Genomic DNA, 15,336 nt, shown 5'->3' on the forward strand with positions numbered 1-15,336 from the left:
ATTAGTAGCAAGACATGTTCATCACTATCTCACGCAAACTAAGACTACATACTTACATAAACACATAGACAGATTAACACCGGCAGGCCGGCGAATAGCCGTGGTCAGGGCGAACGTAGGTCTTGGCGTTGGAGTTGTAGCGCTTGTAAATGTTCATCATCAGGCTAAAGCCTTGATCTTGAACTCCACCACGTCGCCACACTCTAGGTCGTACTTGAAGACGATTTCTAGCCAGTTCCTCGCTAGCACCATCTACCCGCTGCGATAAGCGACCTGCACCCACTCGTCGCACCACATACAAGCGGAGATGGTGACATAGCGCAGCATCGGGATCTTGATCCACTCCCTCAAGCCGGCTTGGAACGCCGGTGGAACAACGATCATGTGCAAGTCATCCTCGTCTAGTTGGACGTAGCAACGGCTAGGGATTAGTGCCCTGGGCAGGTGGCCGACCTTCGGCCTTTTCCCCACGGCTCGAGGTGGCATCTTCGTTGCCTCGATCCTTCCTGGAACCACCGGCTTCAGCTTCTTAGTCCATCGATTGAGCGGTAGCTTGTCCCCGTGCCTAGGTGGAGGATGGCATGCAGCCCTTGCCCACGGTGTCACACTCCAACTTGATGACAAGATGTGAGTTCATGTCCATGGCATTGCAGATAACTCAGCTAGATCATGTCGATGGCAGTCTTTCTATGCAATGCCATCGACATGATCTAGCTGAGTTGTCTGCAATTTTCCCATTTTGGCCCCCACTGATGTAACATGCGCAAAATGTGTGATCCCATATTGGGAAAAGTGGAATCAAACTGCAATCAAACCAAAACTTGCGAATCTACAACGAATCTAGTATGTATAGGTCGAAAGAAGCAATTAAATGGCCGTATGGACGGAGGTGAGGCAAATATTATCCGCGTGTATCCTCCCTAGAAAACCCTAACAGCGCATCGAATCTAGAAGATGGAGAACTTACAGTGGACAAATCAGGCGTCATTGCCGCTGATGATGACCCAGGTTGGTCCGCTAAAGCTCCGGGAGTCATCGATGGAATCAGTCGCGGCACGAAAGGGGGCGGCGCCGCAGGCGGAAAATTCCCTCGAGGTCGGCAACGGTTGCGCCGACGAAAATTGGCGCCTTCCTCGCGGCCAGACTAGAGGTCCCGACCTACAATGAGACCGTCGTCGGCGTAGCCCTTGGCACGCGGGCCCTCCAGCGACGGAGCTCTGAGAGCCTTAGCTAAATCGAAGTTGCTAGCCATCCCCAGCATTTGGATCCGGTTCGCTGCCCAGCATTCATGCACGGACTGAGCCCGCATGGCAAAGGGCTTCCGCGACGGAGGTGGGGGTGGAGGAACGACGGCCATGGCGGCAGAGGAGGTGAGAGATGGGTTTTTGGACGGTGAGGGAAGTAGAGTGGGAAGTTATGTTGCATGTTCTGTCTCCCGCGCTTCCCAACGCGTGCGGAGGAGAGGGTACGTTGGGCTCGCCAGAGCCTGCACACGCAAAACCGCCCAAATCAAGTGTGTCGCAAGCCAACATTTAAACTGCTTTAAAAGTCGTGCTCGCAGAAAAACGGTACGAGCAGGCCAAACAAATGGACCCAATTCTTCTCCACGCGATGCGGGAAACCTCTTCGCGAGCAACCAAACACGTCCCAGATGTATGATCGATCGCTTCTCATTTCAGGGGTAGATCAAAGTGCTTTCATGCCCACTGTTTGGTTTTGTACATAATTTCGTATCCTTCCAATAGTTTTTGGCAAGCGTACGTACGGTACCTAGGCCGGCATGTTCATACAAATTGAATGGTAATTAAATCACCCTCCTTGTGTGAGAAGGGAATGCAGAAGTATCGCAAAGTTCACCAAGGTTGGATGTAGCAAACATCGACACCATTTTCTCCAAGGCATATAAATATTGATTCGCTAACACATCCAAGACAAACAATTTGCGATAGCTTTGCCTAACAGCTCTGGATGTCTGATCCAATCTTCCCCGTCAATCTGTGTTGAGTTATTGGAGGAAAACTAAAGCAGGTATGCCAACCTGTGCAATATGGTATATTCAAGTGACAGAAATGTCTGCGTGAATAACCGCAGCGACTATGATGCGTATTTCTGAAGTATGCTGATCTTTGCTGAAGCTGGTGATTGACACAGAACTTAATGAAGTCGGCCTCAATCGAGTGCGGACGATGTAGGCTCGAGCTGGGTTGCTCTCGTAATCACTGAGCGACTTGTGTGGCTTGGATGAATGCAGGAGCAGTTAATGAGCCTGTATTTCTATTGTTGGAAATGGAGTAAAGATTGCATTACCGGTGTACATCTGTCTACGAATTCTGAACGAAAAAATCCAGAGATTAATTGCTCTTGCGTTGCATAAGTTGTACATTTAATTTATGATAGAAATTTCTTTGTTTTGTGCTCGAATATTGAACGAATGTGTACGAATTGCAACCTCTATCCAGCTGCAAACAAAGTTTTTGGTCTTGCATTATTCACCAAGCTTCAGTCTCAGTTTAACAGTTTTCCTCAGTTGTAGTTCCGTCGGTATGCATTTGCAACTTATGAATAAGTTTCGGTAACACAATCTCAAGCCAAATAGGTGTCTATGGGGCTGTTGAATCAAGAACATCATTTCAATTTGGTTGTTGTAATATGATATGTAGCAGGTTCATACCGGTGGCATGCTAATAGAACCCATTTTTGTACAAAAGATGCAACAACTATCGCAAATGTAAAAGGTCGTACCAGATGAACTTGAACATAAAGCTGAATAAATGCAGTTTTGCTAGCATAAAAGCACATGAACCTGAAGTTTTGTATACGAGGCAATTGTATCAAGAATATTACAGTATGGTGAAACAGGGTGGTGCAATGCAGCTCAACGAGCAAAACAAAAATAAGGAATGATAAAACCTCCGTTTCTCACATTACAGCAGGAGAGGTTTCTTTGTGACAACAATCTATGTGTTTGGTCAAATAGCTTCCGAAATTACTGATCAACCATATGACGTGGACTACTCATCAAGTTTCTTGTTTGTAGATCCCGAACTAATAATCAACTGTATCCCGATTTATGCTGCAGCCATGATGCATTCAATTGCTTGCTTGCAGATGCCAGTCATTGTCGCTTCTGGTCCATACACCTGCAGTGGATTGTTCAAGGCATGATCAGTCATCTGCCCCAAGATATCGACTCGGAACCACCAACAAGAAACAGATGGATTTTTTTTGCTTTCCCATAAACTTCATTTGGAGATTTTGTTTTTCGTTGAACAGGTCAATAATTAATTTTTCATAGCAAAGGATGCATAACATCCCTAGGAGATACTAACTAGACCAGTACCTCAATCGGAACGCCAATTTCTGCACCAAGCTTGCGCATTTTTGCTAGTCCAGTTTGGTAATTTGGACCGCCTCGTCGAACATACAGGTGCATCCTGGATGCCTTTAACTTGGATTCCTGAAAGTAAATTTTGGAGTGAGCTGACAATGAGATGAGTGGCAATGGTGCAACGGGGATTCAAGATTGGTTGGTCCTACATACCTTCTCTCTTAACGCCCGAATAATGCCATTAAATGTGGCAGCAACATCAGTGAAGTTGGCTATACCACCTCCAATGAGAAGAGCTCTCTTGCGGCCATCGGGATCAGCAGTCGCGCACTGCATTGAATAGAATGGTTAGCGGATGAAACAACACAGATCGAAGAGCAGTGTGATAAATGGTTATCTCGAATGCTTACATCAAGTACTACTCTAGCATACTGCAGAACCTCCTCTTCCTTGGGGGCACCACTGTACTCTGCATAATTTCCTAACTCTGAAGCATATCCTAGATCTCCAACCTGGTAAATCAACAGAAAACCTTAATTATGTATGCAAACCAATTCTGCTCAACAGCTGCTAACATGAAAAGGTTCTACAGTGAACATGAAATCAAGCAAGAGCACGTGCTTACTGTGTCAGCATATATGACACTGGCACCGCCTCCTGCAACCATTGTCCAAATGCGTCCCTTTGGGTTCAAAACAGTGAACTTCAGAGATGCGCTCGTCTGAAAGAATGACGATGTTATATCACACTTGAGCATAATTTAACAAATCATACAGTTCAGTGTAAGCATTTGTAATTTACATTCAAGTGCAAACCTAAGTGACTAGTACATTGGGAAATGGTAACGTACTTCATGTGGAGAAAAGAAAGAAAGAATTAAAAAAGGAGGTATGATTTCAAATTTGGATACCTTATCGTCCAGATCTTGGATAAAACTTTCTGTAGAGCTGAGAACTCTGCCAAATGGTAAAGGGAATTCTAAATCTCCCCACCTGCACATTCATGGGTACTGTTTAATACATCAGTAACAAGGAGAAACAAGTCCCTAGGAAGCAAGACACTCACTTCTTGAAGTTCTTGAAAGATGCTGTGTCATCCAATTCTCCTCTCATGTCCAGAGGATATGGCTCTCCATTCACCATGGTAAATGGGTTCATCTCAATAAATGAGAAATCCAAGTCTGCAAAAAGGAGCGGAGTCATTGTGAATATGACATGTCAAGAAAGCTAATGGAAAGTAACATACTAGAAATAATCCACAGTACCTTGGAATACAGCAAACACTCCCTTAATAAAATCGCCGATTTTTCCACGTGCCTGGTGCCCAAACAGGAAGTAAATCAATTATGAGCATGCGACCGACAGAAAACGCTTCTGTAATGGAAGGCAAGTAGTGTTACAGTATAGGTACCTCCAGTGGAAGGGTTGCAATCAAGGGAGCACATGTCTCAGGTGTCATTGGTTTCTCAGTTGGAAGAAATACTGTCTTAACCTTGTCCCAGTTCTCCTCAATTTCAATTCCTCCGCACTCTGAGAAGCTAATGGTGCTACCCAGCCTCTCCGAGACAACTGAAAGATAGTACTCTTGGTCATGGGGCACAAATGGCTCAACAATGAAGGTTGTAATCGGAGCCTTGCAGCCGCCCATCTCAACCTGGATAAATCAAACATTTATACACAGATCCGAAATAACTCCATCCTAAAGCACATAAAGGATAAGTGTGGCCACAAACTACCTCGACTCCCAGCCGCTCCTTCACAAACTCCTTGACTTGAGCAATATCCAGGTTGAGGGCCACAAGGCCGCTCTTCCCACGCTTCCCGAACAGCATGTCGGGCTTGACGACCAACTTCATGGTCGACAACCATGGCTGCTGGTTCACAAGCTCTGTGAAGTCTGTTGATTCCGTGATCTTCCAAACAAAAACATTTGAGAAATCAGTCAAACTTACATTGTCAGATGTCAAATATCGATGCACTATCTCAAAACAGAACAACTGTTTCAGACTGAAGTCACTGAGGGGCAATTTGAATAAATCAAACGAGTCAATTTGGTTTGTGCCTACTCTGACTCTAAAGATAACAAAAGAACTGGAGTTGACTGTTACCTTCCTAAGGATCGAGGTGATGACATAACTAATGGTTCACACATACCTCAACAAATAAACTATGCAGTGCAAGACAACTTCAGATCTAAGACTGAGAAACAATCAGCTGGGTTGGTGGCTAGAGCTTAGGGTGTTGAGTCGCAGGTAAAGCGCTCGGACTAAACAGGGTGCTAACCGCGTGAAAGAAAAAAATTCGCTAGAGAGGTCTCACCTATCTAACAATGTATAGCTAAGGGAGGGATCTTTACCCCGTTGGTCTACGTTTTTTTAGATCTAAGTAAGACATCAATAGTTTGTTCAGGATTCGCTGTACCTAACAGACTAACACAACCACCAGTACCAAACTTCAGCAACAACTGAGCATACTTCAAATGAACAAAGCGCACCTTTGTTGTTACTGTTTAATCGTACAATCTCTAACGAAGAACAGTCCCAGGGATAACCTATGAATCACCAATGTCTGTGACCAGATGAATTGCCTCTTGGCACGATCTCGAGCCAGATCTCCATCCTAGACGAGGAACTGTTTCAGTCCCAAACTTACCAAATGGCAGTGCCGCATTTGCTCTTCGAACCAAAATTTTGCACTCTTCGGGCCATCCAGATCACGCGAGAAAATGCAGAGATCCAACCAGGTATCGCCCAAAATGGATTTTTTTTAAAGATCGAGATCAGGGGAGGTGGCGCCTGACCTGGGCGGAGAGGATGTGGAGGTCGATGGCGGCCAGGCGCTTGAGGTGCTCCTTTAGGAGGCGCTTAGAGTCGTACTCTAGGATCTTCTTGCGCGCCATTGCTTGGGCTCCCGGTGCCGGAAGGTCCTGAAGATTATGGGGAGAGAGCGCGCGACGTGCGGTGGACTGGAAGGCGGAGTAGAACGGTAGTAGGTGCTAGGTGTTCTTGGTGCACCTACGGTAGCCCGAGGCTGGAATATATAAAGGAGGATTTGTGTTGGTTTTTTTCTCGGCAGAGTTTGTGTTGGATGGGATCCAAAAAAGTGGGAAACTCTAGCAGATCTTATAAAATGTCATTACATAAAAGGAAAATGCAAAACATAATGTAACAACATTGCTAGTTTTCAGTTTTAAGTAGACTGAAAACGAAGTTTGTGCTCCTGCAATGTCAGATTTTGCATCGAGATTACACTTGAGTTGCAAGTTATATTGCAAATCAGAATTTTCCAATTCTAAGTCGGGGTGCAACTAAAAAAATTCAGTTCCAAGTAAGGCTAGTCATAGTGGAGAGTAACTTAAACTAGTAACATGACATATGTTACTAGTCTAAGTTACTACCGCCAATATTATAGCCAACTGCTGGCTATAATAAGATGCCAAGTCATTTGTAGTCGCCATATAGTTAACATGTATAATAGTTGGCTATAAGGATGAAATAATTTACTAACATATGGCACATTTTTCACTCTCACAAAGTGCCTAGAAGCACTTGCAAGAGCTGGCTATTGCATAAGAGCCCGCCTCCCTTCTCTCTCCTCCAACTCATCTAAAATATATTATTTAATGTCTTATAGTCAGCTGACTGAACTCTATTATACTTGCCCTTATACTATGTGGTGGCATGTATTGTGTCATTTAATATGTTGTAGACTCATCTTGTCTTGCGATGTGTGATGCTATGATAACATAGCTAGTTACCATCTCACTCTCTTTCTTCATTCATTGGCATGTCATTTCACTAAAATGCATTGGGTCGCATGATCTTACTAGCTATGTTACGTTGCATGATTTTACTAGCTATGTTACTCTAAGGTAGTACAAAAAAAAATGTCTTTCGACGGTTAGATTTACGTTGTAATCCGTACTAATGATGAGTACTACAAGTCCTGCTGCAACACACATTTAAGACTGCTCATAGTGGAGTAACATAGCTAGTAACATCACACATCTCAATACATTTTGGTGACATGGCATGCCAATAAATGAAGAAAAAGAGTGAGGTGGTAACTAGCTATGTTACCATAACATCACACACCCCAAGGCAAAATGAGTCTACAACATAATAAATAACGCAATGCATGAAACCACATATAAGTTACTACCCACTATGAAGGTAGTAATCTAGACTAGTAACATGGCATATGTTACTAGTTTAAGTTACTCCCACTATGACCAGCCTAAAGCTCGGAATGGTTGGACATCCAAATCAAAACTTCACGTGTCCACTTGAGGCACAAATTAGAGTGGACGTACGGTTCGTACGCGGTCCACGTTTAATGAGAACCAGCTGAGGACCCGTGTGGCACTAGGAAGAGAAGACGACCAAGGAGGAAGACCGGGGCAATTTTGTTTGGAATTTTTTTTTTGACAATCAATACCACATATATTCATAGCAACAAATAGTACATGGTAGAGATACATAAACTGACTTCAACGATTACAAAATAAAGTCTAAAAGATCTTCAATTTCTTTCTTCTTCCAGAACACAATCTTGTACTCTTCTGAAGGCAGCCAAAAATAGATAACGAACCATAGACCTGTAGATACCGACGAAAGTTCTCCCATAATTTTTTGAGCCGCAATGTCATGGCTGCGTGCACGCATACAACCATTAAAGCAGTCATACAACATCGGCAAGAGTACCAACACCAATATATCAGGGAATAATAACCAACTAGCTTTGTCATCATCGATGGAGAGCCGAGAGTACGAATCGCCATTGTCGAGGACGTAGCAGCCGGGACAAAAACTGCGAGGATAATCCTCCTCGCGGCAACAACGACAAAAGATCTAAAATCGATCTGGCGAAGCAAGATCCGAAGACCCATACCTAGAAAATTGTGATTGTTCAACACCACCATTGACGCCGGGAAGAAGATCTCGTCGCCGAACGAAAGGCCGAAGATCACTTATTGCAGACGATGCCATCTCCATTGAGGGAAAACCAACAAGAAGACGGCTACCAAAATCCTAACATAATCTAATGAAAACAATATTTTTATTCGAAACTCCACGCATAGATCGGGTTCCCCACTCCTCCTGACGCCGGCGAAGCCGGCCGGAGGAGGGGGAGCCAATCTATGGAGGAGGATGAACTGGAGGCGGCTAGGGTTAAGGGCTTAAGGCGGCGGCTGAGAGGAGAGTCCACGGCAAAGCAGCTGATTTTCGGCACCCCCACGGGATGTTATTTTGTTTGGAATTTTATATAATGGCATGTAGAGATGTAATGCAAAGTTTCAGTGGCATTTTTCAAAAGAGGGAATTTGTAGTGCCATGCATTTCTTAGAATCGGCGAACATGTAGTACCATTTATCTAATTAACCCTGTTAAATGGGACTCGACCTGGACTCTTTTCTTCTTTAAGGGAAAACCAAACGCTTTATTATAGCATTTCTTGAATCTGGACTCTACACTGCCCACAAACATCACCACTCACCCACTAAGGGCTTGTTTGATTCGAAGAAATCCTATATAAATTCGGTAGAAATTTTATCCTTAGGAATTTTTTCTATGTGCACCGTTAGATCGTAGGATTGAATCTTTTGAATGCATAGAAAATTTTCCTACAGGATTGGATTGCACTATGTTTTGGAGGAAAAAAAATCATCCACTCAAACCTTAGCTTACAATTTTTCCTTGATTTTTCTGTGAATCAAAAGCTACTCGGAAAAAAAAAACTTGTAGCTTCAAAATTTTGCAAAAAATTGTTGGTATGGTATTCTAATCTTGCGGTTTTTTTGTTCGTGTGTTCTAGAACCCTACGAATAAAACAACACGCCCTAGACTACACCACCACCCGCACACTAGGCCCTAACAGCACCACAACACATGCACGAGGCTATAGCTAACAACCTCAAATGCAGCTAACTATATAACTCGCAAATTAATGTGAAGGACTGCCATATCTCGAAAACTAACTTGTTGTTGGGTGGTTAGGAGGCGAGTGGTACCCTGAGCCTACCAGAGTTTAAACCCTTGGTTTGACACTTTGATGTCCTATAAAGATGGAGTTTTCTTCAGTGGAAGGTGATGTTCTCATCGATAGTGAGTTGTTTGTGGTGACTTTGTCAATCTCAAAATTGACTGGATCAGTTTCTCAAACTCGATTCTCAAAGATACTCATAAAGGTAGGGTGTGTGTTCGTTCATAGGGTTGAGCTGTCATATCTCGTATATATGAACGTCTATGATTGTACTATCTTCCGCAAAAAAATAACTGCCATATCTCACAGCACCACACATGCACATAATGCAACATACGTTTTTAACTAACATGACGTACATGTCAATATTAGTTCTGACAGCATCAACTTCTCTAACTCAACCATGTCCGGATGTCCCCATAGTGTTGGTTGTATCATAGTATTTCATATAACTTCATATAAATTCGTAATAACAACATGAGGGTTGAATCGGCAATGCATTTTGTTTAGGAAAACTTCACGGAATAATTCACAACAATGAACGGGGGAGAGAGGACTAGAAAAATTAGCACGCGCGGTCCTCGCCGCCGTGGGCATCCACGTTGGTGGCGAGCACGACCCAACCGCCTGCGATCTCCTCGATCCGTCAATGCCGGCGTGGTGCATGCGCGTTTGCCAACCTCCTCGATCCACCTGTGGCGATCTGCTTCGGTGCCAGCGCCAGCCATCTCAGTGCTCACCCTCTTCGACAAGCACGGCTGCTCCGATGATGCGGTGTCGCCATCAAACAAGATGTCGCCGAGGTGCTGTGTCCACCACCGCGACGGATCCCTGCTCGCGCGTCTGCGGTAAGACCGCCGTCACGCCGGAGCCTCCGATCTGGTGCGAGCATGGAGGCCCGGTACGTAGATGCGTCACTGCCCGCGCGTCCTTGCGTGCCTACACTCTCGGCCACCTCTCAAAATATTTTCCTCTGGCCGGTGTCGGCGTCAACGGAACGGCCGAGAGGAGCCAGCAGTGCGATGACGACAATCATGGGATGGGAGCATGGGACACGCGCGGCGACGGTGTGAGAGGGGTGAGGGGCTGTCGTCGACTCGTCGCGTGGATGCTTATCTTCACAGGGTGTACGCTGACTTGTTTGACACAACTCATTTTATTCGTTCGAAATACATGTTGCATCGTCCAGAAAATCAATTTTGCTGGTTGCGTTTGGCACCGGAGAGAGGTTAGCAATCAGATCTTGAAGAGTCGAGGGCCGAGATTAGATGTCGTTGCCAACTTCGCGTCTTCTTCCAGTGACAAAAACATTTCGGTCCGTCCTGTCGCTCCCCGCGGGCGACGGTCGGATGACTCCGAACCCTAGCCCCAGCCACCTCCTCCTCTTCCCCATACACCGTTTTTGCTAGCCGGGCAAAGCCTGTGCGGCGCCTGCGGCGTCAGATCCCTGGATGACGCTCGTGAGGTGGCGGTGCGAGGCTCTACCAACCTGGCGGCGGGGATCTAAAGCGATGAGCTGGCGGATCCTGGCGCGGGGCCGGCATGCCGTGGCGAGGCGGTTCCTCGTGGTGGAGGCATCGGAGCTCGACCGCGCTGGCTTCTTCCTAGCTGGCGACGGCAGCAGTGGCGTAGCTTCTTTTGGAAGGGTCTCTCATGCGACAGGGCGGTGACCTCGGGTGGAGCGGCGGCGGCTATGGCGGCTAGTGGCGTCCGCGGGTGCGCGCGGTCGTCCTTGGCCGCGTGCGTGGTAAGGTGGCGGTGGGTGGTGGTGGTTGGCGGTCGTGGTGTGGTGGTTGCTCCGGTGTCCATCTGCTAGATCTAAAGGTCTGGTTTTCCCTCACGTTTGCTCTCTTTCCCACCAAAGCTGGTAGTCGGCTCCTGCTGGACTAGGGACGGTTTGGGGGGTGGTGGTGTGAGACGGGAACCGAGAGAAACCCCTGGCCGGTAGGATCACCACGATAGTGCCGATGCCCCTATGGGTGTCGTGCTTCCTCTAGAGGCACTGTTGAGGTTCTGTTGCTCCCCACCCCGCCATGTTCCCCAGGTGAAAACACATAATCCTTTGGATTGGGCGACGATGGTGCCATGGGCATCACTTCCTCCTTGGGGGCGTCGCTTGGGGTTGCCGGTTGATGGTGGTACAGGTGGCAGGTGGATGGTAGCGGTGTTGCCCGAGCGCGCTCGATGACATGCTCTTTCATCATCAGCGATCATGGCCCCTATTTGCGTCCTTTGTGGCGGCTCCTTCGGTTGGTGGTAGTTCAACCTCCGTGGTTTCATCAGCTTCGGTGAGGTGTGTATGGTTTCTGACCAGGTTGGCATGTGGTTTGCATCCTCCATAGCTCAGGGGAGCGCATCCGATGTCCGACAGTTTGGCGTCTTTCGAGCCAGGATGAGAGAGAAGGGATCCCTCTTCGACATTAGAAATGGTTGGTGTTGCAGCCCCTCCCAACCTACGATGCAGATAGTGACTTTCCTCAAGCCAGCAGGTGGATCCCTAGAACATGTGTTGCTTCTTCCCTAGTGGCTTCAAGAGGAGGCTTCGACATCGACAAGATATTTTCTTGTTTATCTTGTGCTTTTGGTGTTCACTATATTGTAAGCTGGTTAGCACCTTGTATCAAACCTTGGCCATTTAGGACTTTATTAGTTTAAAGCTGGACACTAGTCCCTTATGTTTTAAAAAAACTTTGTGTCTTCAATAGTAAAACAAAACGTAAGTAGAGATAAGTAAACAAGAGATGGAGCAAAATCGAAGGGTTTTTTACGGTAAAACAAAAGTGAGATTTAATGTCAAACGGAAAGTTATCAAACAAAAGCAAGATTTAAGCATCGATTTCTATGGGTACTCAACTACTAAGACGCATTTGGTAGGTCGCATACCCCTTGGCTCAGCAGAGTAAAAATGGGCCATTTGGTTGCCTAGAAGACCTTTGCATCGTGACCCGCACGATTCTTAAAGAACCCCCCGGACAGGCCTAGGAAGAACGGCCAAATCGACCGCTTCCAGCGAGCCATCCTTGTCTCGCCCGAAAGCGAGAACGTGACATCCTCGCATAGCAATAGGAGATGGCACAAGCTTCGCGTGGTACGGTGAAAAAGCAGCGGGACGAATTTGGTCATCGCCCGCAAAATTTAGGCATCATATTTAGGGGCTTCTGCCTGCGAAATCTCCTATTTCGAGCTTATCCACATTTCAAGATCTAGCGATATGGTTGTCTCTTTGTCACCGGCAAGATCCGTGAGGTTGGCGGCGGAAAAGTCAGCTATTGCGGCAGCGAGTGCCCACGGCGAGTCAGCTTCTTTCAATTCATCTTGCAGAGTATTAAAGTGAATTGCAGCCAAGTCTGCAATAGTCTTTCCTCTTTTATCTCAGTTCTATTCTCGTAAGCTAGCTTCTTGAAATGGTCTAATTCAAATTTCACTTTTTCTTCTGGAAACTGTAAAGATATGGTTTCTTCCTTATTATCAATATTAACTTTGGTGTCAACATAGAAAGGCTTGCCTAAGATAATTGAACAACAAGGATCTATATACATATCAATAATATGAAAAACATTGGGATAAAAAATGTCCAACTAAAATATAAGTATCGGAAGGATTCCATATAAATCTTGTAAAGTTCTATTTGAAAGCATTATAGGGTTATCTATAGGTTGAAGATCTGAATCATCACAGTTATGATGAAGTTCCTTATAAATATAATATGGCATAATATTTATTGTAAAACTTAAATCTTGAGTAGCCTTCATAGAGGCTCTCTCTAGGCGGTTGTTGAAGTTGGTTATCACACGCCTTGCTCTGAGAGACCTAGTTTGTGGAAAGAAATTAGTAAAAAACGCAGAGGATAATTCCTCTCAAAAGTTAGTAATTTCTGCAGCACGACCATCATACCAAGAACAATCTTATCAATAAGAGTTTCACTCAATAGTTTAAATTTAACCTTATCTTGAGTAAAGACATTAAAGTAGAAAGTCTCATGTATTTCTTTAAAAAATTCCATATGCTCATATGGAGTCGTACCTTTTAGCGTGCAACAGATCCAGCAACATATATAGGATTAATATCATAGCCATCGAGGTTGATGCAGTAGCTTGTTTTTAGATAGGTGTTCATAGGTGGGCCAGAATTTTTCACAACCGCAAGCTACATTATATGTTGATATTCGCCCATTATGTTTAACTGAAACTAGTAAAAAACTTTTGGTATAACAATGATAAATAAATAAGCAACTAAAGACAAATACACAAAGTGCTTAGCTCCCCGTTAATGGCACCAGAAAATAGCTCGATGACTAAAAATACACAGTTCATTTGTACCTAGTTTCGAAGTAAGAGTATCAATCCACGGGGATCTACTATTGGTAGAGGTCTTTATGCCTCTCATTACCCCTTACCAGAGATACTTGAAAGTTACCTTGATTCCCTATAGGACTGTTTTGGGAGAATTGTGTTCGTGTGCAAAAGAGAAACAAAGAGACAATCGCATGTAAAAGATAATGAAATAGAAGAAGGCTAAATCATTCTCGGGAAGTGTATGATCCACCACTAACATTGGTAGTATTTATGATCTAAGATGAGTCTATATCATCCTTCATGGAAGAGCTCCATAATAAAATGATCGCAGAAAAGCCATATGATATTTCACATCGAATAACCACTGCAATGATCGTAAGAAAGTCACTCTGATCCGTCACAGTTAAGAGATTCTCTATGGATATTCATATGAGTTTAGTGAATCCGTTCTTATCCCCAGTACCCACATGAATAGCATGTCGGCATGCTATGCCACTTAGCACCGTACATACTACCACATGAACAACGACAGTTTCCTCTCTAGTCCTGTAGAAACATATTACATGGTGCACTATCACATGAACAACTATTCACATTTTAGCATTGATAAGTAAGAGGCAGAGGATTGATAATTTGTGAGTTAAAAATAGTCTCCAAAACATTCTAAATGAAATTGACTTCTGGGGTTGATAACCTTTTACATTTACCGTTCATAACTTTAGGTTAGAGCGTTGATAACTTTAAGGCCAAACAAAGTTGTCAAAACATATCAACATGGATGTTAGTTTTGAATATCTCATCGAGATCGATTTTATTGGTGAAAACGGACCTTAGATAATCTAAGGTACTGCTTGAGAGATAAAATATTTAAAATTTTCGAAATTTGTAACAATTGTAACAACTCGGCAAGTTGTTAAAGTCGATAATGACGGGCGAACAACATGGTGATTCATATACTAGCAGTGTTGATAACTTATGAGCTAAAAAAATTCATCAAAATACGCTAAATTGAAATAAATTTTTGCGGTTGAATTTTTTTTTTTTGCATTTACCATTGACAACTTTCCTAGACCCCGCGCAGTGCGGAAGCTCTTAGCACTGGTGCGTCCTTTTTTTTACCACTGATAACTTTTTGCATTTTACCATTGATAACTTATATATAGAGGGCTGATAACTTTTAGGTCAATTTTTTTAATCTAAACATATCAACATGAGTGTTCGTTTTGAAAATCTCGTCAAGACCAATTTACTAGTGAAAACAAAAATTAAATCAGAGTTGTTATTTGAAACATAAAATGTTTCAAAATTTTGATTTATAAGAGAATCCTGCTAACAATCTGCTAACATCCTCGAAAATTATGCAGTAACCTTTTTCACGCTATCGAGGAATGAGCCAGAGGAAAAGGAAAATGAGGTGTCACACGCAAGACCGTGGTGTCCACGCCATATCATTTAGAAAAATGGTAAGTGCGCACAGTAATGTGTTCCTGTCATCTACATCAAAAGGAAAATACCAGAAAATATGGTCGAATCAACCGCTTGGGGAGATCTGAGTGTTGGACCGCTAGCTAGGGATGCCCTATGCACATGCACTTTGATGATCGCTACATAATCCCTCTATACCTAAATAGGATGCCTATAATATTTGAATAAAGTTAAACTTCTTTAAGTTTGACCAACTATATAGAAAAAAGTGTCAACATTTATAGTTCCAAATTAATATTTTTAAAAC

General features: G+C 44.1%; 1 protein-coding gene across 1 annotated transcript; it reads right to left on the reverse strand.

The window, feature by feature from the left end:
• Positions 1-2,790: 2,790 nt before the first annotated feature.
• Positions 2,791-6,353, reverse strand: LOC127294597 (ATP-citrate synthase alpha chain protein 2). The gene is made up of 11 exons (XM_051324449.2): positions 6,128-6,353; positions 5,064-5,240; positions 4,739-4,981; positions 4,593-4,644; positions 4,394-4,508; positions 4,239-4,320; positions 3,954-4,049; positions 3,739-3,840; positions 3,542-3,658; positions 3,341-3,457; positions 2,791-3,140 (listed from the first exon to the last, which is right to left on the reverse strand). The coding sequence occupies exons 1-11, from the start codon at positions 6,224-6,226 to the stop codon at positions 3,069-3,071; spliced, it is 1,272 nt and encodes a 423-aa protein (XP_051180409.1). The 5' UTR covers positions 6,227-6,353; the 3' UTR covers positions 2,791-3,068.
• Positions 6,354-15,336: the final 8,983 nt, after the last annotated feature.

Source organism: Lolium perenne, chromosome 4 (assembly GCF_019359855.2).
Source record: "Lolium perenne isolate Kyuss_39 chromosome 4, Kyuss_2.0, whole genome shotgun sequence".
Lineage (NCBI taxonomy): Eukaryota > Viridiplantae > Streptophyta > Magnoliopsida > Poales > Poaceae > Lolium > Lolium perenne.

Excerpts from the sequence above, each read along its gene's own strand:
- LOC127294597 (XM_051324449.2), bottom strand. The coding sequence starts at position 6,226 with ATGGCGCGCAAGAAGATCCTAGAGTACGACTCTAAGCGCCTCCTAAAG. Across the intron at positions 3,659-3,738 it reads ATGCTAGAGTAGTACTTGAT|TGCGCGACTGCTGATCCCGA; the intron begins GTAAGCATTCGA and ends TATTCAATGCAG. Across the intron at positions 3,458-3,541 it reads TTCGGGCGTTAAGAGAGAAG|GAATCCAAGTTAAAGGCATC; the intron begins GTATGTAGGACC and ends ATTTACTTTCAG.